General features: G+C 42.6%; 1 protein-coding gene across 3 annotated transcripts; it reads left to right on the top strand.

The window, feature by feature from the left end:
- Nucleotides 1-3,758: 3,758 nt before the first annotated feature.
- Nucleotides 3,759-26,574, top strand: BIRC2 (baculoviral IAP repeat containing 2). 3 transcript variants are annotated; one of them, XM_077484389.1, is made up of 9 exons: nt 3,759-3,885; nt 12,141-13,762; nt 16,587-16,686; nt 18,150-18,228; nt 18,483-18,531; nt 19,562-19,801; nt 21,833-22,090; nt 24,253-24,297; nt 26,305-26,574. In XM_077484389.1, exons 2-9 carry the CDS (start codon nt 12,922-12,924, stop codon nt 26,496-26,498), a joined length of 1,806 nt encoding a protein of 601 aa, XP_077340515.1. In that variant the 5' UTR covers nt 3,759-3,885; nt 12,141-12,921; the 3' UTR covers nt 26,499-26,574. The 3 variants fall into 3 exon arrangements, with proteins under 3 accessions (XP_077340515.1, XP_077340516.1, XP_077340514.1); XM_077484390.1 differs by having other exon boundaries at nt 3,857-3,881; XM_077484388.1 differs by lacking the exon at nt 3,759-3,885 and adding an exon at nt 4,105-4,269.
- Nucleotides 26,575-27,211: the final 637 nt, after the last annotated feature.

Here is a 27,211-nt window from a genome sequence, read left to right as displayed (position 1 = left end):
GAGTTGGTTTATACGTCTATATTCCCATCCTACTCTTTTTTTTTTTTCCACTGGTCCCCTTATTTTAACCGGGTGGTGGTGGTGTATTAATGAGTCTTGGTTATTCCTCTTCCGAGTTCACTATTGGTGGAGGTTACTTGATCTTCCTACAACTGAGGATCAGGGGAAAGGAAGGGGCCTTTTAAATTGTGTTTCCTGTAGAAGGTGGAGCCAATCATATCTCAAGTAGCTGTCCTGGGAGATTCCTGGAAATACCATTACCGGTTCCACATAGAACACACACCCCCCCCGAAGAAGATCATTAGAAGGGTCGAAAAGCATAGGGGTATCATGTGGTTGACCACAGGTTCCATATAAATGTGTGGTTTTATCATGATTGATGGGTAATGTTATTTTCATGTGACTGCCAGAGCTAATTTTTTACAACTTTCATGAATATGTAAATTGCTTTTTGATAACAAAAAAGAAAATAATTTTAATAAATACATTTGAATACTTTTCTTGGCTGCTAAAAAAAACCCAGTGAGTGATTTTCCATTTTGTATAACGTTCTGGAGTGTGCAGCACCAGCAGCTCATACAGTTGTGGTCATAAGTTTACATACCCAGGCAGAATTTATGATTTCTTGGCCATTTTTCAGAGAATGAATGATAACACAAAAACTTCTTTCACTTAGGCACCTTTCACACTGGGGCAGTTTTCAGGCGCTACAGCTCTAAAAATAGCACCTGAAAAGACACGCCCCCTTTCACTCCAGTGTGAAAGCTGGAGGGCTTTCACACTGGAGCGGTGCGCTGGCAGGACGGTGAAAAAAGTCCTGCTAGCCGCATCTTTGGTGAGGTGTATTTACCGCTCCTACCCATTGAAATCAATGGGGCAGCGCGACTATACTGCCGGCAAAGCACCACTGCAGCTGCGCTTTGAGCCCTTTTTCGGGCGCTAGCAGGAGTTAAAACCGCCCCACTAGCGGCCACATACTGCCGCTAAAAATAGCGCCGCTTTACCGCCGAAGCCCACACCACCCCACTGTGAAAGGGGCCTTATGGTTAGTGTTTGGCTGAAGCCATTTAGTATCAACTAACAGTGTTTACTCTTTTTAAACCATAATGTCAACAGAAACTACCCAAATGACCCTGATCAAAAGTTTACATACCCTGGTGATTTTGGCCTGATAACACGCACAAAAAGGTGACACAAAGGGGTTTGAATGGCTATTAAAATGTAACCATCCTCACCTGTGATCTGTTGGTTTGTAATTAGTGTGTGTGTGTATAAAAGGTCAATGAGTTTCTGGACTCCTGACAGACCCTTGCATCTTTTGTCCAGTGCTGCACTGACATTTCTGGATTCTGAGTCATGGGGAAAGCAAAAGAATTGTCAAAGAATTTTTGGGAAAAGGTAGTTGAACTATATAAAAACAGGAAAGGGATTAAAAAAAAAAAAAAAAAAATTTATATATATATATATATATATATGCGCAAGGAATTGAGAATGCCAATCAGCAAACTCTGACCAAGAAGTGGAAATGAGGAGTCCTATTGAAGCCAATCAACGGTCAGGTAGACCAACTAAAATTTTAGCCACAACTGGCAGGAAAATTGTTTGGGATGCAAAGAAAAACCCACAAATAACTTCAGGTGAAATACAGGACTCTCTGAAAACATGTGGTGTGGCTTTTTCAAGATGCCCAATAAGGAGGCACTTGAAAGATGTGCTTCATGGTCAAGTCACCAGAAGAAAGCCATTACTACGCAAATGCCACAAAGTATCCTTCATATAATATGCCAAACAGCACAGAGACACGCCTCAAACCTTCTGGCACAAATTCAAGTGATGAGACCAAAATTGAGCTTTTTGGCCACAACCATAAACACTACATTTGGAGAGGAGTCAACAAGGCCTATGAAGAAAGGTACACCATTCCTACTGTGAAACATGGAGGTGGATCGCTGAGGATTTGGGAATGTGTGAGCTACAAAGGCACAGGAGATCTGGTCAAAATTGATGGCAAGATGAATGCAGTATGTTATGAAAAAATACTGGAGGAACATTTGCATTCATCAGCCAGGAAGCTGCACATGGGACGTACATGACAATGATCCAAAACACAAGGCCAAGTCAAACTGTCATTGGCAACAGCAGAACAAAGTAAAGGTTCTGGAGTGGCCATCTCAGTCTCCTGACCTCAATATCATTGGGCCACTCTGGGGAAATCTCAAAAGTGCCGTTCATGCAAGACAGCCCAAGAATTTACAGGAACTGGAGGCTTTTTGCCAAGAGGAATGGGCAGCTTTACCATCTGAGAAGATAAAGAGCCTCAACCACAAATATCACAAAAGACTTCAAGCTGTCATTGATGTTAAAGTGGGCAATACATGGTATTAAGAACTGGGGTATGTAAACTTTTGATCAGGGTCATTTGGGTAGTTTCTGTTGTCATTATGATTTTAAAAGAGTAAACACAGTCTATTGATAATAAATGTCTTCAGACAAATACCAACCATGAGTGAGAGAAAAGTGTTTGTGTCATCATTCATATTCTCTGAAAAATGGGAAAGAAATCATAAATTCTGCCAGGGTATGTAAACTTATGAGCACAACTGTATATATGTGTTATTCCATTCCAGATTTTCTTCATGTAAAACCTTTATCCTAAAAAGGAAAAAAAAAACCCGTTTGCTGTAACTGATTATAAAGTGTGTTTGGCATCAATTTGTTATTGTTTCTAAAATGTGCTACTATAAGCCAAACCCCCCCCCCCCCAGACTCCCTGTGCTCCTTCATCCAGAGTAGGAGGCACTCCAAGGCCCCTTTCACACTGGGGCGGTGCGGGGGGCGGCGGTAAAGCAGTGCTATTTTTAGCCGCGCATTACCATCGTTTTAGCGGCGGTATCTGCCCACTAGCAGGGTGGTTTTAACCCCCGCTAGCGGCCGAAAAAGGGTTAAGACCGCCCGCAAAGCACCGCTGTAGTGGCGCTTTGCTGGCGGTATAGCTGAGCTGCCCCATTCATTTCAACGGGCAAGAGCAGTCAATACACTGCTCCAAAGATGCTGCTAGCAGGACTTTTTTTTTTACCGTCCTGCTACTCTGTTTCCCCGAAAATAAGACCTAGCGTGATTGTCGGTAATGGCTGCAATATAAGCCCTAACCCCCCCCCCCCCCCCCAAATAAGCGCTAGTTAAAGTCCTCGTACGGCTTATTTTCAGGATAGGGCTTATTTTATGGGGAAACCGGGTAGCGCACCGCTCCAGTGTGAAAGCCCTCCTATAGTGCCTGAAAAACGCATCGGTGTGAAAGGGGCCTAATACAGGAGGGGTGTTACTGGGCAGGTCACCAGCTGAAAACAGAGGGGAGAAAAAAAAAAGCTTTAAAAAACAAAAAACAGAAAAGTAATGCAGCCACCATATGTAATAAATGGTAAACTGCAATATATGGCAGATATTGGTTTAATATCGCTTTAAAGACAGGACTGTACAATCAGCACTGAGTCAGATTTGGGGAAGTCCCCTCCCCCCCCCCTGAATTCCCCTACCCAGAAGCGGTTAACAGAAGAATGCGGGACTTTCCAGAGCGCATGTTTAGTTACGCCATAACAGCCTGAAGGGACTTTCCACTCTGTACTTTCCGGCTTATCCACATTGCTATTATCTCGCCTTTACACTCACTTCACACGCCAACACTGCGCCCATAAAATAATAATTAATAATAATAATAAAACAACCGAAATAACTCTGAATAATAATAAAACCCCAATAACTCTACGAGGATTCCCCCCCCCCAGTCCGGTCCAATTGAGCTCTCCCGGTCCGCTCCTATTGGCTGACGAGGAGATGAGGGCTCGGAGGAGCGCCGGGCGGACGAGCACAATGTCGTAGTCCTGGTAGGTAGGTATCCGAGCGGGAGAGATCACCATGGGAGCCAGAGAGAGGGGGAGTCCGGAGTGAGGAAGACGGGTCTGTGTCTCCGGGACATAGTCTGTATGTCCCACTTCAGCAGCTTCATCATAAGACGAGCAATTCAGCCTGACTGAGGAGACATCGAAAGTAGGCGTGCCAGCTAGGCGGCGAAATCACGTGACGTTATGAGGAAGGGGCGGGCTTTACTACTTGTGTAATGATGACTATACCAATCAGTAGGGTGTGTTTACGTTCGAACACGACAACACTATAAATACAGAACATAGTTATCCCGGCTTGTGTCTATATCTTCCACTCTGCGATGCTGGACTATTCTGTAAACTGTGTGTGTGGACGGGGAGAGCTGTGAGGGTAGGTGACCTGGGACATGACGGGGGTGGGCGCACTGCTGTCTGATTGGACAATCTCTAATAAGATGGGCATACTCTATGCAATCTGATTGGACAATCTCCATTTAAGATGGGCATACGCTATGCAATTGTACAATCTCCTTTTAAGCTAACCATACAACCAAACAATCTGATTGCACAGTTAGTGTTATTGAACCCACATCTGTAAAATCAGTCTGTATATTGCAGCATAGCATGCTTGTTATACTCACTGTGGGACTTAAGGGGTTAATCCTCTGCATTGTGCAAACAGGCTGTTTGATCCTGTATGCACAGATACTCCCCTTCCTGCATTGATCCCCCATAACATCTGATAGTACAGAGGCTTGGAGTCACTCTGCACATGCTCAGTTTGGTGTGTATTGCTAGAGAGTAATTTGTTCTTGGGAGGGTGCATGTGATCAGCACACGGCCAATCAGCACTGTCCAGACAAAGGGTCAGGGGTCCTGCATCCTCATAGGACAGCTCAGTGCAGTGTGAAAGCTACTCCTACAAGCTTTAACCAGACACTGATAGAAGTCACAAGACTGCTATATACTGCTGATGAGAAAAGGTATTTAGCAGTTTATATTTACTAAAATAATTGCATTTCCATGTTCTGTGTACTGTGGGGGGCCAGATATAGGGAATGGGTTTAGTAAGACTTTAATAAGTTCACCACAAAGGATAAAATCTGATTGTACAATTTCCTTTAAAGCGGAGTTCTACCCAGAAATTGAACTTCCACTGATCTGGTTCCTCCCCCCTCTAGTGTCACATTTGGCACCTTTCGGGGGGGGGGGGGGGCGATACCTTCTAATCCAGATATTTGTTCCCACTTCCGGCGAAAGGAGCACCGCAGAATCTGCTGCGAACTACACCCTATCCGGCCCGACTGTTTTCTGGGAGACACACAGATCTCAGAAGACGGCAGGGACCGGTCAGAATACGTAGCACGACTCGTGCATGCGCAGTAGGGAGCCAGGCTGTGAAGGCCACAAGGCTTCACTTCCTGATTCCCTTACTGAAGATGGCGGCGCCTGCACCCAGGAGCCGAGGAACAGGATTGGCTTTGGGTGAGGACATTGCGGGAGTCCTGGACAGTTAAATGCCTTTGTATTAAAATTCAGCAGCTGCATTATTTGTAGCTGCTGACTTTTTAATGAATTTATTTATTTTTTGCAGGCACAACTCTTACCACAAACGATATAAAATGGGGGCAAACCTGAACAAGCCATTCAATTTGCTACTGATCAGGCAGGCTCTTGTAGTTGATGGTGGATCCAAAGCCGATTGTACAAATAAAATCGTATAGTGTATGGTCATCCTGAAGGAGATTGGATAGTTGGACAGCCAAAAGCTGGCCATACACTATGCAATTTGATTGCACAGTTTCCTCTCACTTTAAAATGAATATAATGGGAGGACACATCTAAACACATTCAGCAGGATCCTGTATTATGGAGCTGTCAGTAGATCTGAAGGAGATTGTACAATCAGAGGTGTCTGGTCAGCTGGGAAGATCAAAACTGGTTGTAAAAGTGGGTGAGTGTGGGTATAGTTTTATAGTGTATAAACTGTGTGTGTGTGTGTTTATTGTTCCAGAAGGAAGGGTTCCTATACTGTACAGGAGATCTCACTATGTCTCTCCCTCCCCTGTTTGACATTTACTCTTTTTAATGGACATCAAAGGGTTAAAGGAGCAGTTTAAATACACAGAGCGGGGGAGGGGAGGCTGGGGGTTGGAAAGTTCTAGGGCAGTGACACTGCTCCTGCAGGTACAAGCCTGTCAGCAACCACCCTCTTGTGTTATTTGTCGACGTTGTCTGCTGCAGAAAGTGGTGTGTGTGTGTGTGTGTGTGTGTGTATATATATTTATATGGTATTTACTAAGCCTGGAGCAGCTGTGCAAAACAACCAAATCATCTTCTATATTTCATTTTCAGAGATTAACGATTCAAGCTGAAGGTGGAAGCTACTGAACAGCTGCTCCGGTTTTAGTAACGCCCCTCCCCTCTACCCATCCTACCCTGTGTTTAGTAACTGAACTTTGCACTATTTGGGGGTATTAGAGATTGCCAAAACCAGGGGGGTGCCCAACATCTCACTGATGTAATGTATAGATGTGTTGGTAGGGTGGGTAGGCCTCAGTGCCCAGATGCTGTACATACACCGTGGGTGGTTGAGAAGGTGAGCATGCTCCCTGCACACTGGCTGAGCTGTCACTGACAACTTGTGGGTAAGGATGAGCTCAGACGTGTTCGCACGTGCTCCGTGCGGAGCACGCCAGGAAGTCGGCGCAGTGCTGCGCTAATCACAGGCAGTGAGACATTGCCCTGATGTGCGGCTGCAGAGATAGGCAATGTCTCTCTGCCAGTGATTAGCGCAGCGCTGCACCAACTTCCTGGCGGGCTCTGCACGTGGAGCGTGCGAACACGTCTGAGCTCATCCCTACTTGTGGGCTATTTATTTTGTTTATTATTGGGAGCCTGTGGGATGGACTAGTGTACATGTGCCTGCTGTGAGAGCCAATCACAGTGATCATGTGATCAGGACACCGCCTTCCTGCATCTCATCGCTAACGCCCACCTAAAGGGCCGACAGGAGATGGCAGGAAGGGGTTATGGTGGCTCATACAAAATATAATTAATTTATTCTTATTAACCTTCATTATTATTTTTATTCTTCCTTTATTAACCTTATTCTTTAATTGTTGTTCCTTTTTTATTTATGTTTTTATTATCCTTCATCATCATTTTTATTATTCTCATTCTTTTAATAATTCAAAGATAATAAAGAAATAATAATAATTTATTATCATTGTAAAAATTCTTATTCTTGTATTTTTTTTTCCTTTTTATTATTATCCTTCATCATAATCATTATTAATAATAATGAAGCTATTCTTTTATTATTTTATCCTTTGTCATTCTTATCCTTCTTTTTTCTTTCTTTTTTTTTTTTTTTTTCCCCTCTTGTTTTGTTTCCTCCTGTTGTTCCTTCTTTCCTTCTTTCCTTCTTTCTTCTTCTCCTTTTTTTTTTTTTTTTTTTCTGCAGAATCGGACCATAATGGAGACAGACGATATCGGGTGTCTGCGGATGTTCATCCGCTGACACCCGCTATGTCGTAGGATTGCATGTATGTCCCGTATTTCATCCGCAAACGGATGGATGAAATACGGACATAATGTCCACATGTGTGAAAGGGGCCTTATGTATTTATATTTGTAATACAGATATTTTTGCCTTTTCAGTTCTTTTAAACTGCATAGGTAGTTTTACAAGGTGATTGTTTCATCACTTTAGGAGCGGTCTGGGCCTCTGTCTGTTCTCTGAGCTTGCTAGCTGAGGAAGGAAATAGATTTTATCAGCCTGGTTCTTTGTATCATACAATATACACTCCCAGCCAGTATTCAAAGATGGGCGTCTTCTCCCGAAACGACGCACCTCTTTGTAATATGATCTTTGTTTTGTTCCCATTTGGTTGCTGTGAGAAAACATAATGTTCTGCACATTGAAGTGAACTCCTCAGAAGCCTAATAAAGCAGCCATTGCCTTAGGGCCAGTTCACACCAGATGCAGTTCCATGCCCCCCTTTTTTTTTTGGCACTAAAAATGCATACAGTGTTTTCCATGTATTCCAATGGTTCTAGTTCACACCGGCGCAGTCAGTTTCTGCACTGGAAACTGACTGCATGGTGTGAACTAGAGCCATTGGAATACATGGGGAAAACACTGTATGCATTTTTAGTGCAGAAAAAAAGCGCACAGAACTGCATCTGGTGTGAACTGGCCCGTAAAGCAGAACTCCACAGTGCAAATTGTGTAGGAGGGAGAGAACACAGAAAAAGCTTTGTATTACTGAGTGAAGTTCTGCTTTCCATTTTCAAAGGAAATCTGTCACCAAAGTTGAAGTTTAACCACTCAAGGACCGAGCCTCTTTCTGAGATGTGGTGTTTAAAACTGTTTTTTTTTTTTTTTTTTTGCTAGAAAATTACTTGGAACCCCCAAACATTAGAAAAAAAACAATTATAACACCCTAGAGAATAAAATGGTGCAATACTTTGTCACACCATATTTGTGCAGCGGTCTTTCAAGCCCAATTTTTGGGGGGGGGGGGGGGGGGGGGGAACTTTTTTGAATTAAAAAAAAAAAACGGTAAAGTTTGCCCATTTATTTTTTTATTTTTTTTATATTGTGAAAGATAATGTTACGCAGAGTAAATTGATACCCAACATGTCGCGCTTCAAAAGTTTGCCTGCTCGTGGAATGGCGACCAACTTTTACCCTTAAAAATCTCCATAGGCGATATTTAAAAAAAATTCTACAGGTTGCATGTTTTGAGTTAGAGGAGGTCTAGAGCTAGAATTATTGTTCTCACTCTAACGATCGCGGTGATATCTCACGTGTGATTTGACCACCGTTTTCATATGCGGGGGCTACTCATGTATGCGTTCGCTTCTGCACGCGAGCCCGTCGGGACGGGTGGCGTTAAAACCTTTTTTTCTTATTTATTTAACTCTTTATTTTTACAGTGTTCTTTAAAAAAAAAAATGTCCCTTTTTATTCCTATTACAAGGAATGTAAACATCCCTTGTAATAGAAAAAAAGCATGACAGGTCCTCTTTAAATGAGATGTGGGGTCAAAAAGTCCTCCAATCTCATATTTACACTAAAATGCAATAAAGAGAAAATTTGTCATTTGAAAAAAAAAATCCATGCCAAGCTAGGGAGAGGGTGCGATTGTTGCTGGTATCTTGTCATATAACGTCCTCCATCCGATAGTGTCCGCTGCGTACTGCGCATGCGCAGTACACAGCAACACATATTCCGAAAATTGCAGAAGATGAACGGCGCCTGCGGCGTGATTCCAGGTTCTATCCCCACTATCCAAGTGGACATAGAGTAGGAATAAAAAAGAGCCGAGCGGGGCCCTCTAATATTCACAACCCTATGTCCGCTTGGATGGTGGGGCTACCACCTCCACTCACGGCGCAGGCGCCGTGAAGCATGCGCAGTACGGCCCAGACACTATTTGATGGCCGGACGTTATACGGCAGAACACCGGCAGCTCCGGTAAGTCGCGGAGATCGGCGGGAGGGGGGCCCCATCTCCCACTGCTGATAAATTGATCTTGCTGCAGAGACCACTTTTATCGGAAACCGCCCGCTGAAGAAGGGGATACCGGGGTTATAATCGTTGCTGCCATAATAACGATATCCCTCACACTGAAGGATGGGAGGAAGCTGGAGGGGGAGATGTATGTTGTAGCTCATGTAGGAGCACACTGGGGGGGAATAAACAAACCCTCAGGCTGCATTTACACCTGAGCGTTTTCAGCTCGTAAAACGCCCAACAAGCAAAATCCCATTCATTTCAATGGCACCTGTTGACATCTGAGCATTTTGTCACCTGAAGCAAAACCCCCGGAGCTCAAAAAAGGAACATGAGCTTCTTTGGGGCAGATTACAGGCGGTTTTCTGCTTTTTACCTTGGTGACCTGTACAAAAGTGCGGCAAAATCGCAATAAAAAACGTGCGGCTTTGAAACGCTCAGGTGTGAATGCAGCCTCAAAGTGGATGTAACCCTCTCATACCCAGTGAAGTGACTGGCCTCAGGTGATACGGAAATGAAACAAATCCTCCTGTATAAGTTGTACCTGTTTTATATGCAGTCTTCTTTACTTCCATGTAAAGCTTGTCTGAACTGTCAGGAAAAAAGGGGGCGGGGCTCTGATCTTACATTCTGAAGACTGCTCTGAGGGAAGAGTCAAAACTTGCCGACCTCTGCCCATCACCCCCCCCCACTCCCCCCGCCACACAAGGACAGAGTGGAGGCTGTCAGTCAGCTATAGTTTTCTCTCGTCACCATTTTTCTCTTGGTGTCAAGAAAACTTGTCATGAGCAACTCGTGCAGATAGCAGAGGAACAAAGCAGCAGACAGAAATAACACTTAGTGCTCTTCATTGAGACAAGTATACACTGTAGATCAGGGATGTCAAACTCCATTTCATTGGGGACTAAAGCAGCATAACGGTTGCCCTCAAAGGGCTAGTTGTATCTGTAAGACTATAGAAATGTATCTACTTTTTATCATATTAAATGAGTGCCTCTGCATTTTGATTAGAACTGCTTTTAGTAATAAAGGAGGCCTGGAGTCTGCTGAATGCAGAGACCATGACAGACAGAGGCGAGAGGTTGCTACAGAGGCACAGGATCTGTAGAAGGAGTTCTATCCCCCTCTGCTGAGATGTTGGGGGGGGGGGGGGGGGGGGGCGAGATGATTAGCTACACTGCAGCTGCACAGAGAAATGCAGGATCTGGTGGAGGAGCTCTGTCCTCCTGCCGGCTGCTGAGACAAGGAGGGGTGCCAGTTGCAGAAGTATGAGGGCCACATGAAATGGTCTGGCAGGTCTTGTGTTTGCTACGTGCTATAGATGGTAGGGCTGGGGGAAAAAAATTGATTTAAATCTTGAATCGAGTTAAGAGGTCAAATCGATTCAAAATTTCAGCAAATCGTTTTTGTTCGTTTTTTTTCACCAGGACTGGCGCTGCCACCGCACTGGTCCTGAGGTGCTGCAGGGCAGGAGTTTTTAGGCAAGGCCGGACGCCATGGACTAGGCCGAAGCCTCACCTAAAAACTCCTGCCCACAGCTCCTCAGGACCGGCGCAGTGTCCATCAAAAACAATTTGAATCGTAAATCGAGGTGTGTTTTTTTTTTTTTTTTTTTTTTTTTTTATCGCTGATTTATGAGAAAATCGCCCAGATCTAATAGAGGGATATGCTGTGTTCTTATTTCATGTCTGAAGTTTACCACCACTTTAAGCTATGATCTCCTGCAGCCCCGGTGAGGCATTAGGGATTTTAATACATTGATCTTTATTGACTTGATGGAGATATTTATATTTTACCCTCCTGATGAAGTAGATCATTGGTGTACGAAAAGCGTAGTGGGCATTCTTGATATCGCTCATCTTTATTTATCCTCCCTATATTGACTAAGATGCAAATGATATAATGTGTAGATCATGTGAACGCTCCATGTATGTGATGGGTATGTGATGGGTTATACTTGGGTGAGTTATACTTGGGGCATTGGTAAACACAAAACATGCTGAGGATTTTTGTAACGTGTTAAACAATGACTTGTTATAAAAATCTGAAGAGATTTGGTGACCGCTTGGTAATCCATTCTTTCTTGGTACCCTAAAAGTCACTTAAAGTGGACCTTCCGCTCATTAGAATCCTCCCCCCCCCTCCGGCGCCACAATTGGCACCTTTCAGGGGGGAGGGGGGTACAGGTACCTGTACAGTACAGGTATCTGCACCCACTTCCAGCGTAGCTATCTGCGGAAAGGGGCGTAGATTACGCCCCTTTCCGAAAGTCCCCCGCTGCCTGCTGGGAAACACACGGATCCCAGAGGCAGCGGGACCATCCTTATTGCGCATCGCGACTCGCACATGCGCAGTAGGGAACTGGGAAATGAAGCCGAAAGGCTCCACTTTCTGATTCCCGTACCCAAGATGGCGGCGGCAGCACCCGAGAGACGATCGAGAGATCAGCTTCGGGTGCCGACATCGCGGGCCCGCTGGGCGGGTAAGTGTCATTATTTTAAGTCAGCAGCTGCAGTATTTGTAGCTGCTGGCTTTAAAAAAAAAAAAAAAAAAAACGGCGGAACTCCCGGCGGACTCCCGCTTTAAGTTTTTCTTTCTTTTGGGGGAAATGTGTGCCAATTAGAATACATTGCCTAGAATGTTTTGCATAAGTTGTTTAAAAACAAAAAAATAAAGTAGCTCTGGAGAATGTCTTGGGACTCATCCTTTTTTATTTTTATTTTTTCCCCCTCTCTTAGATTGGAAGACCTTACAGCACCTCTTCTGGTCGCCTTTTACAGAATTCTTTCTTTTTTTTTCGTTTTGGCTACTCGCTTATCATGCAAGGCTAAGCACCCCACAAGGGGGAAGTCTTTCTCTAGGAGGTAGTTTTTTGCAGCCATTGTTTTGTGTAAAGTAAAATGCGCAGCCAGGTATCATCAATGGAGTCATCCCGCACAGTGCTAAAAAAATTTAATGCTGTGCGGAAAAATCTGGAAATTTCCCTGCTAAATATGTATGAAAGTCCTCTACGCCAAGCTAGTTACATTCCGCCAGGATAGTTTTTAGATGCAGAATAATTATTTTACTGCTTTGTGGTTTGTTTTTATTTTAGCCACTTAGATTCACACCCTTTGTTGTTGCTTAGTGTGGCAGCGAGCAATGAGAGGTTGGAGAACGCACGCTTGCATTCACAACAGCAGAGGCCCGAAGCGTAGGGTGCCAGCTGTTGCTGTTCTGGCCATTGGTTCCATTACTCTGAAAGTGTCCTCCTCAATATTTCGTTGACCAGGTGATGTGATCCTAAATAATGCTTTTCATTGTAGAACACCACAAGAATAACAGCAGAAATGTAGAAATTTAACAACTGAATTCCTCAGTATCGCCAAGTTTATTCATCTTAATGTAGGCATCATGTAACATCATATTTTCCTGGCATTAGCTTGAATCTGTGAAACCGTTTTTTCAGTAAGGTCTTTAGTACAGGGCTACCTCCTAGAGAATGACTTCCCCCATCTTTTGTTTTTAAACTCCTATATAATGGAAGAATTAAACAGCAGTGCCTATTTGGCAAAGCTGCTGAAATCTAGCCCATCTGTGGGCATGATTACCTTGGAATTTTCATGTGAACTTTACCGCATATCAACATTTTCTAAATTTCCTGCCAATGCGCCTGTTTCTGAGCGAAGCCTTGCTAAAGCTGGTTTTTACTACACCGGTGTGGATGATAAAGTCAAATGCTTCACCTGTGGACTAATGCTAGATAACTGGAAAAGGGGAGACAGTGCATTTGAAAAACACAAGAGGCTATATCCAAGCTGCAGCTTCATCCAGAATGCATCTCCCGTCAATCTTGGAGCATCCTTATATTCTGCTTTCTCACCTCCTTGTTCTCTGAGCAGTCAGTCTTCATCTTTGGAAGAAGGTGTTATAAATAAATCCTACACAAGCGTTCCTCACGATTCAGTTACATCAAGGGCCGTGGAAGACCTGTCTCACCTAAGGAGCAACGACAGCTCTTGCATGTACACAGAAGAAGCCAGGCTTCACACTTTCACGAACTGGCCTGTGACCTTTCTTAGTCCTAGCGATCTTGCTAAAGCTGGATTCTACTACATAGGTCCAGGAGATAAAGTCGCTTGCTTCAACTGTGATGGGAAGTTGAATAACTGGGAACCCAACGATAATGCCTTGACAGAACACCGTAGGCACTTCCCAGACTGTTCTTTTGTGAGCACTAGTGCCAAGCCATCATTGCGGTCCAATGTTTCTAATGTCTGCATGCAGACAACATCATCTCGGCTGAAGACGTTCACAAATTGGCCCTCCAGGATCCCAGTGACACCCAAAAAACTAGCAGAATCTGGCTTTTACTATGTTGGTAAGTGTAGTATGTATAGTTGGTAAAGTGGAGTTCAAGATAGTGTTTTTTTTTTTTATTTTTTAAACTAACCTTGCAGTTCCTTTCTGAGCACGCCCCCATCTTCATTGTGGGCATGTGAAGCTCACTTGTATCTTTGTATCTTCCAAGATACGGCACTACTGGCTACCCAGCATGCACCCCGATCTCACCCATGCACATAAACCACAGTGGGGCGCACGCATTTCACTGTAAATGCGTGCTTGGAAATGATGTACTGGAGGAGCAGAAATTCTCCTGCTAAATAGTAGGATAATAAATGGCAGGATAATGGGTAAATAGACAGACAAAAAAAAAAAGCTTCTTCTTTTTTTTTTTTTTTTTTTTTTTTTTAAGGGAATAATGAGCGGGAATGCTCTCAATGAGGGTGGAACTCAACTTTTAATAGTTGAAAAATAAAACATTTTAAAGAGCTGGTGAAATCCATAATAAAACTGACACTTAAAGGGCCTCCTTTAGAGCAAGTTGGGTTGCCCTGCCTCATATATGCAAATCCATGAAAAGATATAGATGTGTTGTGCATCATTTTTCAGCATTTTTGTTAAATCTAGAGGTCTGCAAATGAGCCACTATAGGAGGGGATAATGCAATTCGGTGCCATTGCTCTAGTAGCTAACTTTTGAGATATCTGACATGGAGTGTATTGGTTTTTATTGAGTTGATTGACTGACTCATTAGGGGTTGATTTACTAAAGCAAAATAGACTGTGCAGTTGCACTTTGCAAGAGCAGTTGCTCCAGAGCAGTGTTTCCCAACGGCAGTACCCAAGGCGCCCCCAAGAGGTCATGTTTTCAGGCTTTCCATTATTTTGCACAGGTGATTTGATCAGTTTCACTGCCTTAGTAATTACCATAGCCTAGAGCTGCACAATTAATCGTTAAAAAATCGTGATCTCGATTCAACCCCCCTGACATTCTCTATTGCAGAGTTTTATTGCTCACTCAGCTGTCAACAGTCTGCCAAGTTTTTAACATGAAACATTGTAACTAACTCTTCCTCCTTAGATCAAAGTGATACTGTAAAGAAGCAGTTTTTAACAATGTGTAAATGCAGGAAGTTTAACCATTTTAAAGTCTAAATCTTTTTCTGACGCTTGTTTCTTAAGTTAAAATAAAAAATTTTTTGCTAGAAAATTACTTGGAACCCCCAAACGTTATATTTTAGCAGAGACCCTAGGGAATAAAATATCAATTGCTGCAATATTTTATGTTGCATTGTATTTGCCCATCGGTCTTTCAAACGCTTTTTTTTTTTGGGGGGGGGGGGGGGGAATACACTTCAATGAATAAAAAAGTGAAAGATGTTATGCCACGAGAATCGTGAGATAATCATGATCTATCTTCTAAGCAAAAAAAAATCATGATTCTCATTTAGAATTGTGCAGATGACCTGATGGGGTGTCTTGAGTACTGGAGTAGAGAGAGACGGACTACTCCCAGCGCTTAATAAATGACGGGAAACTCTGACTTCATCATCCAATCCTGTGCAAGAAAAAAATGCAGGCGATTGGGTATTCTTTGTAAAGTGAAGCTTTACCTCATTTATTAAGCTCTGGAGCAACTGAACTTGCAAAGGGTATAGTCTTTTGGCCTTTAGTAAATCAACGTGTAGCACTAACCCCTGAAGGAGCTGCTGGTTATTTTTGGGCTTGGTTACCTTCCGTTCTCCTTGTAGCACGTCTAGGGGAGGTCCCGTGGTAGATGGCCCAGTAACTTGAGACTGACAATAGATCCACTTGAATGGATTTTATTTGCAAAACTCTGACAATTGAACAGTCTTTCAACTTGGGATAAGAGGTTTGGGAAGAGGGTTCAGGTACTCTTAATGTCAGTCAGGAAATGTTGAACTTGCTTACTTTGACTGCATCCAGAGAATAGCCATTCGCAACTGGATGATCACTCTGGTTGGACAGTCCTTCTCCCACAAGGCCTAGCAGCCAACTTGGTGCTTACTCAGGAACAAGTCTCTGCCACAGATGTTGTTGTAGAATGTACAAAATAATGTCTCTGCCATAGACGTTGTTGTAGAACCCGTAGGAAAACTAAGCTTGAGAACACTTGTAGGATACCTGGATCTCTCAGCCTACTTAGCGATATCCGCAAGACCGGATTCTCTCGGTTACTTCAGCCCTTCCAGGCTCTTGCTAAGAAAACCAACCCATACGTGGTGTTCTTCTGAAGAGTCCTCCCCTGGGATGCTGGAAGTATACTCTCCCGAACTGGAGATGGCACCCAACTGCCTCAGGCTAGTCAGCCCCGAGACACCAAAGTCAGGTGGATCCGCACCCCAGGCCATAGCCTTCCCGGGGGCTGGTCAGGAGGACCAGGACCACGAAGTCCGCACATAATTTTGGACCAGAAACCCGAACCATGTGTCCTCCGCATCTTAAATACCCTCTCCCAGAAAGCACAGCGAGAGCGCCCCTCCCACTGGGCGGGCTCTGAGAGAGAGTAACTTAAGCACCTGACCAGACCATAGTTCCATGCCTGCCAGAAGAGACTGTGGCCAGGGTGAACATCTCACAATCCAGTCAGACTGATGCTGAGGCCCAATTTAGATAATTGTACCCAAACCAAACTGCAGTTTAGGCAACTTCAACTTTAGAAAAACGCATTGCGCGTGCTCTTCAGGAGCCGCCGCTACAAACGCCATAGACTTTAATTGTGAGAAGGAGCAAGTACAAGTGTTGGCAACTTTTTACAAAATTACAGTCATTTTAAATCTTAGCCTTTTTTTTATTTTTTTTTATTATTTCTCTTCAATCAATCTGCTTGTTTTATTGCAGGACGGAATGATGACGTGAAGTGCTTCTGTTGTGACGGTGGTTTGAGGTGCTGGGAGTCTGGAGATGACCCCTGGGTTGAACATGCAAAATGGTTTCCAAGGTACAATATTTCTTGTGCTTATGTAGCATTAAATCAAAAAGAGAATAGTTTAAACATGCAATCAAATCAGTCAAAAAAAAAAAAAATCGCAGGTTCCATAGTCTTAACTTTTTTTACCATTCCCACTTGGTGACAGGATGGTGGCTAGGGAAATCGGGTCTAAATTTTATATTGCACAGAAGAAAATTGGTAGTTCTCATCAACGCTATCCCTAGGGAAGTCACACCAGGCACGCCAGATGCAGGTCTCTGGAGCCCGTCCACACTCTAAGGCCTCATTCACATGGGCACCGTCAGTTTAGCCACGTTAAAAACTGATCGGTTCTTATCCGTTTTCTTCATCCGTCATAAATTCCCTTAATCTCCGCTTTCATCCGTCTTCTGTTCCTTTCATTTATCAGATTTTGCATCCATTTTTATCCGTTTACAGCGGTTTCTGTGGCTTTGATATTACCCAGAATGCATTGCTCCTCCCATGCTGCATTCAATGAGTGACTTTTCCTTGTGCTTGTGTGCTATCTGTAGTGCAATGGAATCCAGCAATTTTTGGAACAGCGTGACATTGTCATATGTGGATTTGCCGACGTGTTGAGTCCCACAAGGCTGGCCTTTCATGCACTAGGTTTATTAGTTGCTCATGGGAGACATCTCTGGTCAGGTTTCCCCTTGGCAATGTATTGTCCAACTACTGCCTGGGTCATAGGTTGAGTTCTATATAAACCAAAAAAATGTATTTCTTCAAAATGGATCTTAACTGATCGGACGTGGAAGGACACTGTCAGTTAATATCAGTTTTCACAAATCTTGACTTAGCCTTGTATGGTTTAAAAAAAAATAAAAAAAAAAAAAAAAACCCCAGACAAGATCGGAAGCTGAGGGTAGCGGATTGTCATTCGTTTGCCCATAGGAATGCATTTTTGTATTTGACAGATGGATAAAAAAAAGAGACTGTCCGATCGTGTGAAAGGGGCCTAAGAAGTCAGTACCAGGATAGGATGTATGCACACTGCTTCAAAATGTTTAGTCAACCACACAGTCTGTGTTGCACATTGATGTATGGAGGCCCTACTGACACCGTTTCACTCATGGGCCTATTTGAAAAGATGGCACTTTGACCCATTTTTTTTATTGGTGAAGTGGATCGAGACCTAGCATGGTTGTCTCCATCAACCATGGCCAACAGTATGAAATTACACTTGTTCTGGTTGGACCCATGACTCGAATATCACCGCTTTTTTTTTTTTTTTTTTTTTTTAACCTCCAGCCCAGGGATGAGTTGTCGGCATTCAGATAACATGGTTGCCTGGACAGGGGATAATGGTGGCACCTGTATTCTCCCTCAGATTACTTTAGGTCAGGGTTTTTACTTGAGCCTTGTGTTGCACTATTTGTGAACACACTACCTTTTTTTTTTTTTTTTTCCCCCCCTATCATTTCTAATATATTTCTACTTTTTTCTGTTAGGTGTGAATATCTATTGCACATTAAAGGTCAGAGTTTTGTCCAAACCATTCAAGAGCGGTATCCACATCTTCTAGATCAGGTAGGTTGGCAAGAAATGTTAATATATTAATGGCAATCACATTTTTCTTTCTAGTTGGGGGGGGGAAAATTGGAACGTGTGTGTGTGTTTGTTTTTAACTCTTGTTGGGGGAGCACAACCGTAAAATAAGGGATAGAAAACGTGTGTTGTCAACATTTGGATATTAATAAAGTGAATTCTGTCTACACTTCTAAACCAGTATAATTTACATCTGCCTATAATGGCTAACTTTATTTATATTTATTTATTTCTAGTTGCTATCAAATTCAGAATCTCAAAATAATGAAGCCCAGTATCCACCAAGTGAGTATATTTTAGTAGAAAACAAACCATTTCATAATTTGTGTAAAGGGTCCCATTGGCAGGGTTCAGAGACTGGCAGAAATCGACCCCCCCCCCCCCTCCTGTTTATAAGGAGACCATACACCCCGTACGTTTTAAGCTGCCGAAAGGCCGGTTTACACTGAATGCGGCTTTGGAATACCTTCGGCGCGATTTCAAAGTTCCCGGTCAGTTTGGCTTGATGACATTTGTGCAATTATATGCTCAGATGCCAATGCACGTTGCACATGAAATCGCCAAAAATAGTGCAGGAACCATTTTGAGTCGCACCAATTTGAATGGTTCCAAAATCACATGACGTGTTGCAACGGTGTGAACGGGGGCTTAACCAGAGCTTGATTAGAAAAAACAAGCAAATGTATCATAGCGACTTGCCACTAATCATGTTTATCATTCTATGGCTTGGAACTGTTGGTGGCGAGTGGTGGGGTTTTTTTTGTTTTGTTTTGTTTTTAATTAGCTGAAACTGCTAGACAGTTGCCCAAATGTTAAGAGAGAAATTTGACCCTTGACGTTCATCATCTTCTGCTAGGCACATCTGTAGTTGACTTTCAATTGCTGCGAGGCTGTTGCAGATTAAGAACTCAAAAATTTCTGATATTAGACAGCCAGGAAAGTGCCATTTTCAGAATTTGGGCTATTTCAACCCAGTAATCAATCTTTCATGGCAGATCTTCTTTTGGCTTAACCAGGATACTACCCAGCTGTGGTAGAAACATATTTTTCTTTTTGGCTATGATATTTAATGACCGTCCTATTCATATATGATAATCCTCACCTCTGGTAATGAATGGCATTCAGTTTATTACAGCAGAGCAGCCATTCTATCTCGTTCACAGGCAAAAAAGTTTAGTACCTCTCAGTGCTTACAAATCAGATTAGAATATTGGAAGCCGGTGTTCAGGTTAAATGACTGTATGTGTTTGTTTTACCAAAAAATAAATAAATGCTAAAAATGGAAGTCAAATATTTTGTTTGTCTTTTTTTTTAGTTATTCGCTTGGATAAGGAGAATAACAAGGATGATGAGACTTACATGAACACTACAGAGGTTCAAGATGTTCTGGCTATGGGCTTCAATCGCAGATTGGTCAAAGAAACCATTTTTAATCGAATACTGACCACAGGAGAGAATTACAAGGAAGCTGCTGACTTGGTGAATGATTTATTAAGTGCCCAGAAAGAGCAGACTGAGGAGGAGAGAGACAGACAATCGGAGCAGAGTTCAGCAGGTAATTGTGATGCGTGTGAATCGATGCCTATAAAAGAGGATGCAGCAGGCTAAATACAGTGTTTAGTATTGGCTATACGTACACTTAAAAAAAAAAAAAAAAAAAAAAAATCAATTTTTGCTTCAGGCTGATTCACACCTGTGCTTTTTGCATTTTGAAGATTTGCACTACAGTCCATTTAACATGGTTTCCTATGGAACACGTTCTGTAGTGCAAATCTGCAAGAAGCACAAAAAATACAAAAGGATCGTGCTTTCCTGTGTTAGTGTGGAGATTTTTTTTCCTTCACTTCCATTCCTTGAGATATAAAAATACGCAAAAGGAAATGTTGGGTGGTCCTATGAGCACCCAACTTCTTGATCCTTTGAGCTGAAAAATTGGCAGCAGAGCATCCAATCAGATGCAGCCACTTTTTGGATAATCAGACAGCTGCAGGTACCAACTGTCAGAATACAATGGCCAGCAGGGGAGAATTTGCTAGGGTTTTATTTTTTTCCTGCTTGTATGACTGGCTCACTGCTATATAATCTATCTCCGTCTCTATTATCTCCTATTATTTATTTTATTTTTATTTTTACCCCAGCAGTCTTGGACTGCTTACAATTTTAGGCATCCTCCTGCAATAGAAACTATATTTTTGGTGAGAGATTCCCTAAGTGCCCGTTCACACAGGGGCGACGTGACTTGCAGCGCGTCTCACAGACGCGACCTGCACACGATTTCAGCGGCGACTTGCAAAATGACTTCTGTATAGAAGTCAATGCAAGTCGCCTGAAGTCGCCCCGAAAATACTACAGGAACCTTTTTCTAAGTCGGAGCGACTTGAGTCGCTCCTATTAGAACGGTTCCGTAGTACAGAACGGAGCGCGACTTGTCAGGCGGCTAAGTCGCCTGACAAGTCGCGGTAGTGTGAACCGGCACTTAGGCTGGTTTCACACGGGTGGTCCATTTGGACCAGCCATTGTTCTTTATGGCGTTGCAGATGTCAGCGGACATGTGCCTGCCAACATCGATCCTGTCCACTAAAAAACAGAGGGATGGGGGATCCATTCCCCATCCATCGGCTCGGGTGACAGTTGGATGGAATAGGACAGGCAGTCTGTTTCATCTGAATGTCCCATTGAGAACAATGGGGCTGTTTCCGTGCCTGCTCTGCATAGCGGAGCAGACACGGACCTGTTCTCTGTTGTATCAGCAGAGAGAGATCCCCTACTTAGCAGGCAGGTGCACTTTATGAAGTTTGCCCCATGTGAAAGGGGCCTAAGGGTTGATTACTTGTAGAATAATGCAGACACTGCAACTTTCCTCATTAGAACAGAGTGCATCAGCTGATTATATTGAACACACACGCCCATTCAGGAATTCCAAGGACATAGTGGAACACACAAGAACAGAGATGGGCAGGACTCTTCTATAAAGTTTGTTAAAATCCTTGCACCTAGAAATTCTAGCCGCCCCAGCCCCCCCCCCCCCCCCCCCAAACAGCAAAAGTGGAGTTACTATAAGCTCGGTGATTAGTGTTTTTATATCAGGGTTTATGTGCAAAGTTGCTCTCAGCTTATTCAGCAGATGTATTCTGAGAGTAAATAGACCAATAAAGCCAAAGATGCAAAGTACATGTCATAACTTGCAGCTTTATCTTGCAGTTATCTAAGTTCGGGCATGTTTTTGTTTGGTTTAAAGTTTCTGTGTATGCAGTTTTAAAACTGCAAGCTCAATTTGAGCTGATTAGAATAGCACAGTGCTTTACCTGAACACAATGGGGCTGAGCTGCTAAAACTAGAAAGTGCAAAATCTGGTGCAGCTCTGCATAGACTCCAATCATTTTCCAGTGTGTTGGGTTTTATATTTTATTTTTTTGCCAAAACTTAATTGAACAAGCTGAAGTTAGAAGCTGATCGGTTTCTATGTAGATTTTGCACTCCTCCAGTTCTAGTAAATCGACCCCAAAGTGTACTAGATGTATGTTTGTTAGCGTTTGGCAGACAACTTGATGTGTTTCACTAGAATTTGAGTTTATTTATTTTGCAGATGATATCAATATATTAAAGAGAAGCTACCTTACTCTGTCGCAGCAAATGCCATCTGACCTCTGCATAGCGATTATGGATGACCTTATTGTACAAGGTATAACTTATGAGGAATATGAGATGATGAAGAGCAAGAAAACGCCTATTCTGCAAGCCCAGGATCTGCTTGATAAAGTTTTGACCAAGGGAAAAAATCTAGTAGAGGCTTTCAAACAGAGCCTTAATAGCAAAGACCCAGGGCTTTACAAAGATTTATTCAGTAAGTTTTTAAGTGGACCTTGCTTACTATAAGTATAATGCCAACTACCAACGCTGATCTAAATGCATATTTTGGTGCATACACCTGTACATGTCCTGAAGTCTTGCACTATTTTAAGTTCAGTAAACTTGTATTATCACTAGCCCAAGTTATGTCTCCATGTGTCTCATCCCTAAAGCAATATTCATTAAAACATGTGGAATTGGACTTTGAATAGGCACCCAGAATATCCAAAATGAATGATTTATTTGATTAAAATCAGTATAAAACATATTAAATGCATCATGAGTACATATATCTGGATTCCATCATACAAGGTTCTCTTCAAAAGTATATATTCAGTAGTCTTGAACTTCAGAGTTTTGACTCATGGAGTCTTCATCAGGAGGTAAATCTTAAACAAATGATGTGGGAAAAGAGTGAGTGCCTATCCACAGGTGCTCCAAGTGGCTTTGAGTGAAGACTGAGCTCACCATCCATTGCTGTGACCACTCTGGAGTTTGGACACCATACACTTGTTTTAGCGTCTCCTGAATCCTTTCCAAAGCCGCCTGGAGCTCCTGTAGACATGCACTCTCACTCTTTTCATACACCATTGGTTTTTAATATTTACCGTATTTATCTGGGTATAATGCTCACCTTCACTGTAAAGGGGGAAGTTTCAGGAAAACGTTTTAAATAAAGAACTGATGCAAAATAAGGATCTGTGTCCATCAATGCAGCCTCGGAGGGGACAGGGACGGGGGGTGGGATAATTGCCGACAGATTACACTGTGGCCTCTTTAATACAAAGTCCTGCCTCCGGTGTTTTATACTGATTTTAATCTATTTAATCCTTTTTTATTATTTTGTATGTTCTACGTTCAAAGTCCCATTCCATAGTTTTTGTACGGAATCTTTTAAGTTCAGTTTATGGGAGCACCATCTTTCACAGAGTAGGCTACAGGGGGAGCACCTGCTGTCTTGTACATATTACATTACAGTAGGTGAATGTATGTAGTCCTACAGCATTTTTTTGTGAAATGACCAGCAGGCCATGTCTGGATCCCTTTGCCAATGTGCAGATGTGGGAATCTAATCTAGGGTCTTTTCAGCATTTACCAAATGCAGAAGTAAATGTGATCAACATTCACCTATGTCTGTCAATAACATTCTGCTGTTTTTAGCAGGGTGTTGCGTGTGAGATTTTTGGTGCTGTCACATCAGACAAATTGGTGCTACCGTTTATGATAACACACTTGTTGTAAAATGCAAATGTTGCAAAGACTTTGCATGATTTTGCATGCTAGTGGATTGTAATCTAACTCCTTAAGAACATTGTTAAACCCCTTGCACATCAGACATGTTACAGGATATGTCCACCTGATGGTCACATTCGGGTGTTTCTATATGGGCATGAAAGGCCATAAAGTGTGTGTGTGTGTGAATATAATATAGTGTGTATGCATTTGAGGTTTCCATGGGGTGCATGACTTGTGGCACCGGTCCACAAGTCACTGACCAGGAGCAAAGTTTTGTGCCATTTAGATTTTTAGACTATCTGAACTGTGGTGTGTCTGGTGGTGGCCTCAGAGTGTCACTGACTATGAGCCCTGTGAAAGTTTGTTTTTAAGTGATTATTATTTTATACAGGATTTATATAGCACCGACAGTTTGCTGCAGAGCTTTACAACATTAGGGTAGACAGTGCAATTACATTACAATTCAATACAGGGGGCACTCAGAGAGCCCTGCTCATTAGAGCTTACAACCTAGGAGGGAGGGATTAAACTGTTAGATTTTTAATACTATCTGTGTCCCCATTGGGGACGTTTAGCATCTATTTGTACTGTTCGTCATTAAGAAAATTTTAAAGCTGTCACAAGAATAAGACGCAAGGGGAATCTTTCATTGGGATCATCTGTCGAAGAGGAGAATTCCTCTCCCTTTGGTAGATTTCCCTGTTGGACCTCTGGGGCATCAGATAAAGAGATTCCCCCAATGGTACACAGACAGGAAAAAAAATAACCTGGCAGTGGTTTTATCTCCTCTTTTAGTCTTAAAAAAATTGGTTCTACATAGGTCTCTCCCTCTCTCCCTCTTCCCCCCCCCCCCCCCCCCCCCCCTTTTTTAATTTATTTTTTGTGCTAAACTAAAATGCATTGCCTTTTTTCACATTTCAGTTGAACAGTCTTTGAAGATGAGTCAAGCATCGGATGACTATTCAGGTAAACCTTTTTGGCTCTACATTGTACACATTACAGAATGACTAATATTCAAGTGTGTATGTTCTGTCTACAAACTCAAGTGACACAGTTAACAAAATAGCAAATTGCTGCTACATGAGTCTGCATTTTAAGTTGGTCTAGAACAGTGGATTGTTTGAATTGTTCAATGTGTGGCACTTGGTAAAACTGAGTCACACACCGATGACTGTATAATCAGGATATGACTCATGTTACCATTGGACTTGTTGGGACTTGTGTTTCTAAAGCTAAAACTGGTCTTTAATGGTAGTATGGAAGAATTGAAATTTACTCTAAGGCTGCTTTAACACTGAGGCGGGTGGGCATTGGTGGTAAAGCGCTGCTAGTTTTTGCGGGCGCTTTACAGTCGTCCTATCGGTGCTATTTGGTCGTTGGAAAGCTTTTAACCCTTGCTAGCGATTGAATAAAGGGTTAAATGCATCCGTGTAGTGGCCGAATTTCAATGGGCAGGAGCGGTGTATACACCGCTCCTGCCCATTGAAATTCGGCCACTACACGGGATGCTGCTTGCAGGACATTTACTGTCCTTCCAGCACTGCGCCCCAGTGTGAAAGCACTTGGGCTCTCACCCTGAGACTGCAGGGGAGGTGTTTTCGGGTACTATTTTTAGCCCAAAAGCACCTGAAAAATGCCACAGTGTGAAAGGGGTCTAAGGCTTTTATTGCTATTTATGCCCCTGCTGAGAGGCTTTGCTCTGTCTTGGTGACCATTCACTCTGGGACAGTGACTGATTTTGGGGGGGGGGGGGGGTTGGATGGATAGGAAGTTAAGGGGACTGGCACTTAAAAAAATAAAATAAAAAAAATTAGGAGTTTGAACCATTCCATACTCTTTACAAAAAACATTCTTGCCAACATTCTTCCCTTAACCGTTTGCCGACTGTATACAGTACACATACGACGGTTTCCCTGTGCAAAATAGTGTACAGGTACGTGATTTCACACTTCTGCGTCTGGGAAGCGCACATGTGCTGCCGGCGACCCGCTACCCCTGTGATTTGGCCTCAGCGGGTCTGACGGACTCTGATTGCTGGGTCCCGCTAATCTTTGCCAAGAGGCGGAACGGTGGTCCACCTATGTAAACAAGGCGGATCGCTGTTCTGCTAGTAGGGAAGGTAAAGTTACTGTGTTTCTGCTAAGCAGGAACACGGATCTCTGCCATTCCACAGTAAAAACACCCCCCCACAGTTGGCAAGAACTCCCTAGGAACACATTTTAACCCTTTGATCGCCTCTGATGTTAACCCCTTCCTTTCTAGTGTCATTTGTACAGTGCATATTTTTAGCACTGATCATTATATATGTCATTGGTCCCCAAAAAAAAGTCAGTGACCGATTTTTTTTTTTTTTTTTTTTGTCCGCCGCTATAAGGCTCTGATCGCCACCATTACTAGTAAAAAAGAAATATAAATATATGCCATAGTTTGGAGACGCTATCAATTTTGCACAAACCAATTAACATGAGTTTTTTGCCCAATTAAAAAAATCGCAGAGGTGATCAAATACCACCAGTAGCTCTATTTGTTTTCTTTCCACCACAAACAATTTAATAAGGGCCCATGCACGCTGGCTTAAAAAAAAATCGCTGCTCCTTGAGGAGTTTTCGTGTTTTGCCTGTAGAAGCAGCTAATGTAATACTATGTGTCCATGCACATTTTGTTTAGAGGTATATTTTAAGTTCTGCATTTTAAAAACCCTTCTGTCGCTTTTTTAAGAGTGGTTTTCTGGCAACAAACACTAGCACAAAAAAATTCAAAATAGGGGTATGAGAATATATATATAATATATATTATATGCGCCAGTGTGCATGGATCCTCAATGTGAACTGAAACAAGCCTGTATATCAAAGTCCAGGTCACAGCTCACAAAGTAGTGAAGAAAGTATAACTGGTTCTAAATAACCTATTCAGTATAACCACACCTGATGCGTTACCAAAAGGCTCCACTGATATGTTTCTTTTTCTTTTTAGACTTGCCAATGGAAGAGCAGTTAAGGCGGTTGCAAGAAGAGCGGACCTGTAAAATCTGTATGGACCAAGAAGTGTCCATCGTATTTATTCCATGTGGGCATCTGGTAGTATGCAAGGATTGTGCACCATCTTTACGGAAATGCCCGATTTGCAGAGGAATAATTAAAGGCACAGTTCGCACATTTCTTTCGTGAAGTTGAAGAAAAATCATATTGGCTAACATCGTTTGCATAATTTTATTTTTATGAATTAAAGATTCAGCGACTGAAATTTTGTGTGGTTGCTTTTTTTTTTCCCGAGCTGCTAAAAAAAAAAAAAAATTCTGTTCTCAGTTTGCCTTTTTTGTACATGAAGTTTTTATTTCTGTTTTGTGGTTAGCGTGAGCAGCATTTGAAGCTGACTCAGAATGATCGCCCTGGTCTCCCCTCCATCAGGCTTGGTTCACACCTATGCAGTTTTACTTTTGGTCATTTCTGCAGGGCTTTTTGCTTTGCGCTTTTCCTTTTTTGCACACGTGATTTTGCCACGATTTGCATTTTGCATTTTTTGGGGGGGGGGGGGGTTGGGTGTGTTTGGCCACTTTGTTGTCGGGCAGATTAAAAACTGCAAATTGCAGCAAAAACGCACTACATGCTTTTCTACAGCTTCTCCATTGAAGTCTACTGAACCAAAAAAAGCACAGTTTTTTTGCATTTTAAAAAAAAGTCCCTGACCCATTCCAAAATGCAGCGGCTGAAAAAAAAAGTATAGCTGTGAACCTGTCCTGTAGGAAAGCATATTAAATGAACGGTACTGTTTCTGCAAAAAAACCCATTGGGTGTGAACCAAAAGGCCGAATGAATATATATTATCTTTTTCCATGCTAAATTAACTAATTTGAAGTTGCCAAATTGAGTGTTCAAGCTTT

The sequence above is a fragment of the Lithobates pipiens genome, unplaced genomic scaffold, assembly GCF_037356315.1.
Source record: "Lithobates pipiens isolate NorthernLeopardFrog02 unplaced genomic scaffold, aLitPip1_a1.2 Scaffold_16, whole genome shotgun sequence".
NCBI lineage: Eukaryota > Metazoa > Chordata > Amphibia > Anura > Ranidae > Lithobates > Lithobates pipiens.
This window is presented reverse-complemented; position numbering and strand designations above follow the sequence as displayed.

Bases quoted from the DNA above. Each gene is read 5' to 3' on its own strand.
- BIRC2 (XM_077484389.1), top strand. From the start codon at position 12,922: ATGGAAGAATTAAACAGCAGTGCCTATTTGGCAAAGCTGCTGAAATCT. The intron at 18,229-18,482 runs GTAGGTTGGCAA...ATTTATTTCTAG, and splicing joins ATCCACATCTTCTAGATCAG to TTGCTATCAAATTCAGAATC. The intron at 18,532-19,561 runs GTGAGTATATTT...CTTTTTTTTTAG, and splicing joins TGAAGCCCAGTATCCACCAA to TTATTCGCTTGGATAAGGAG.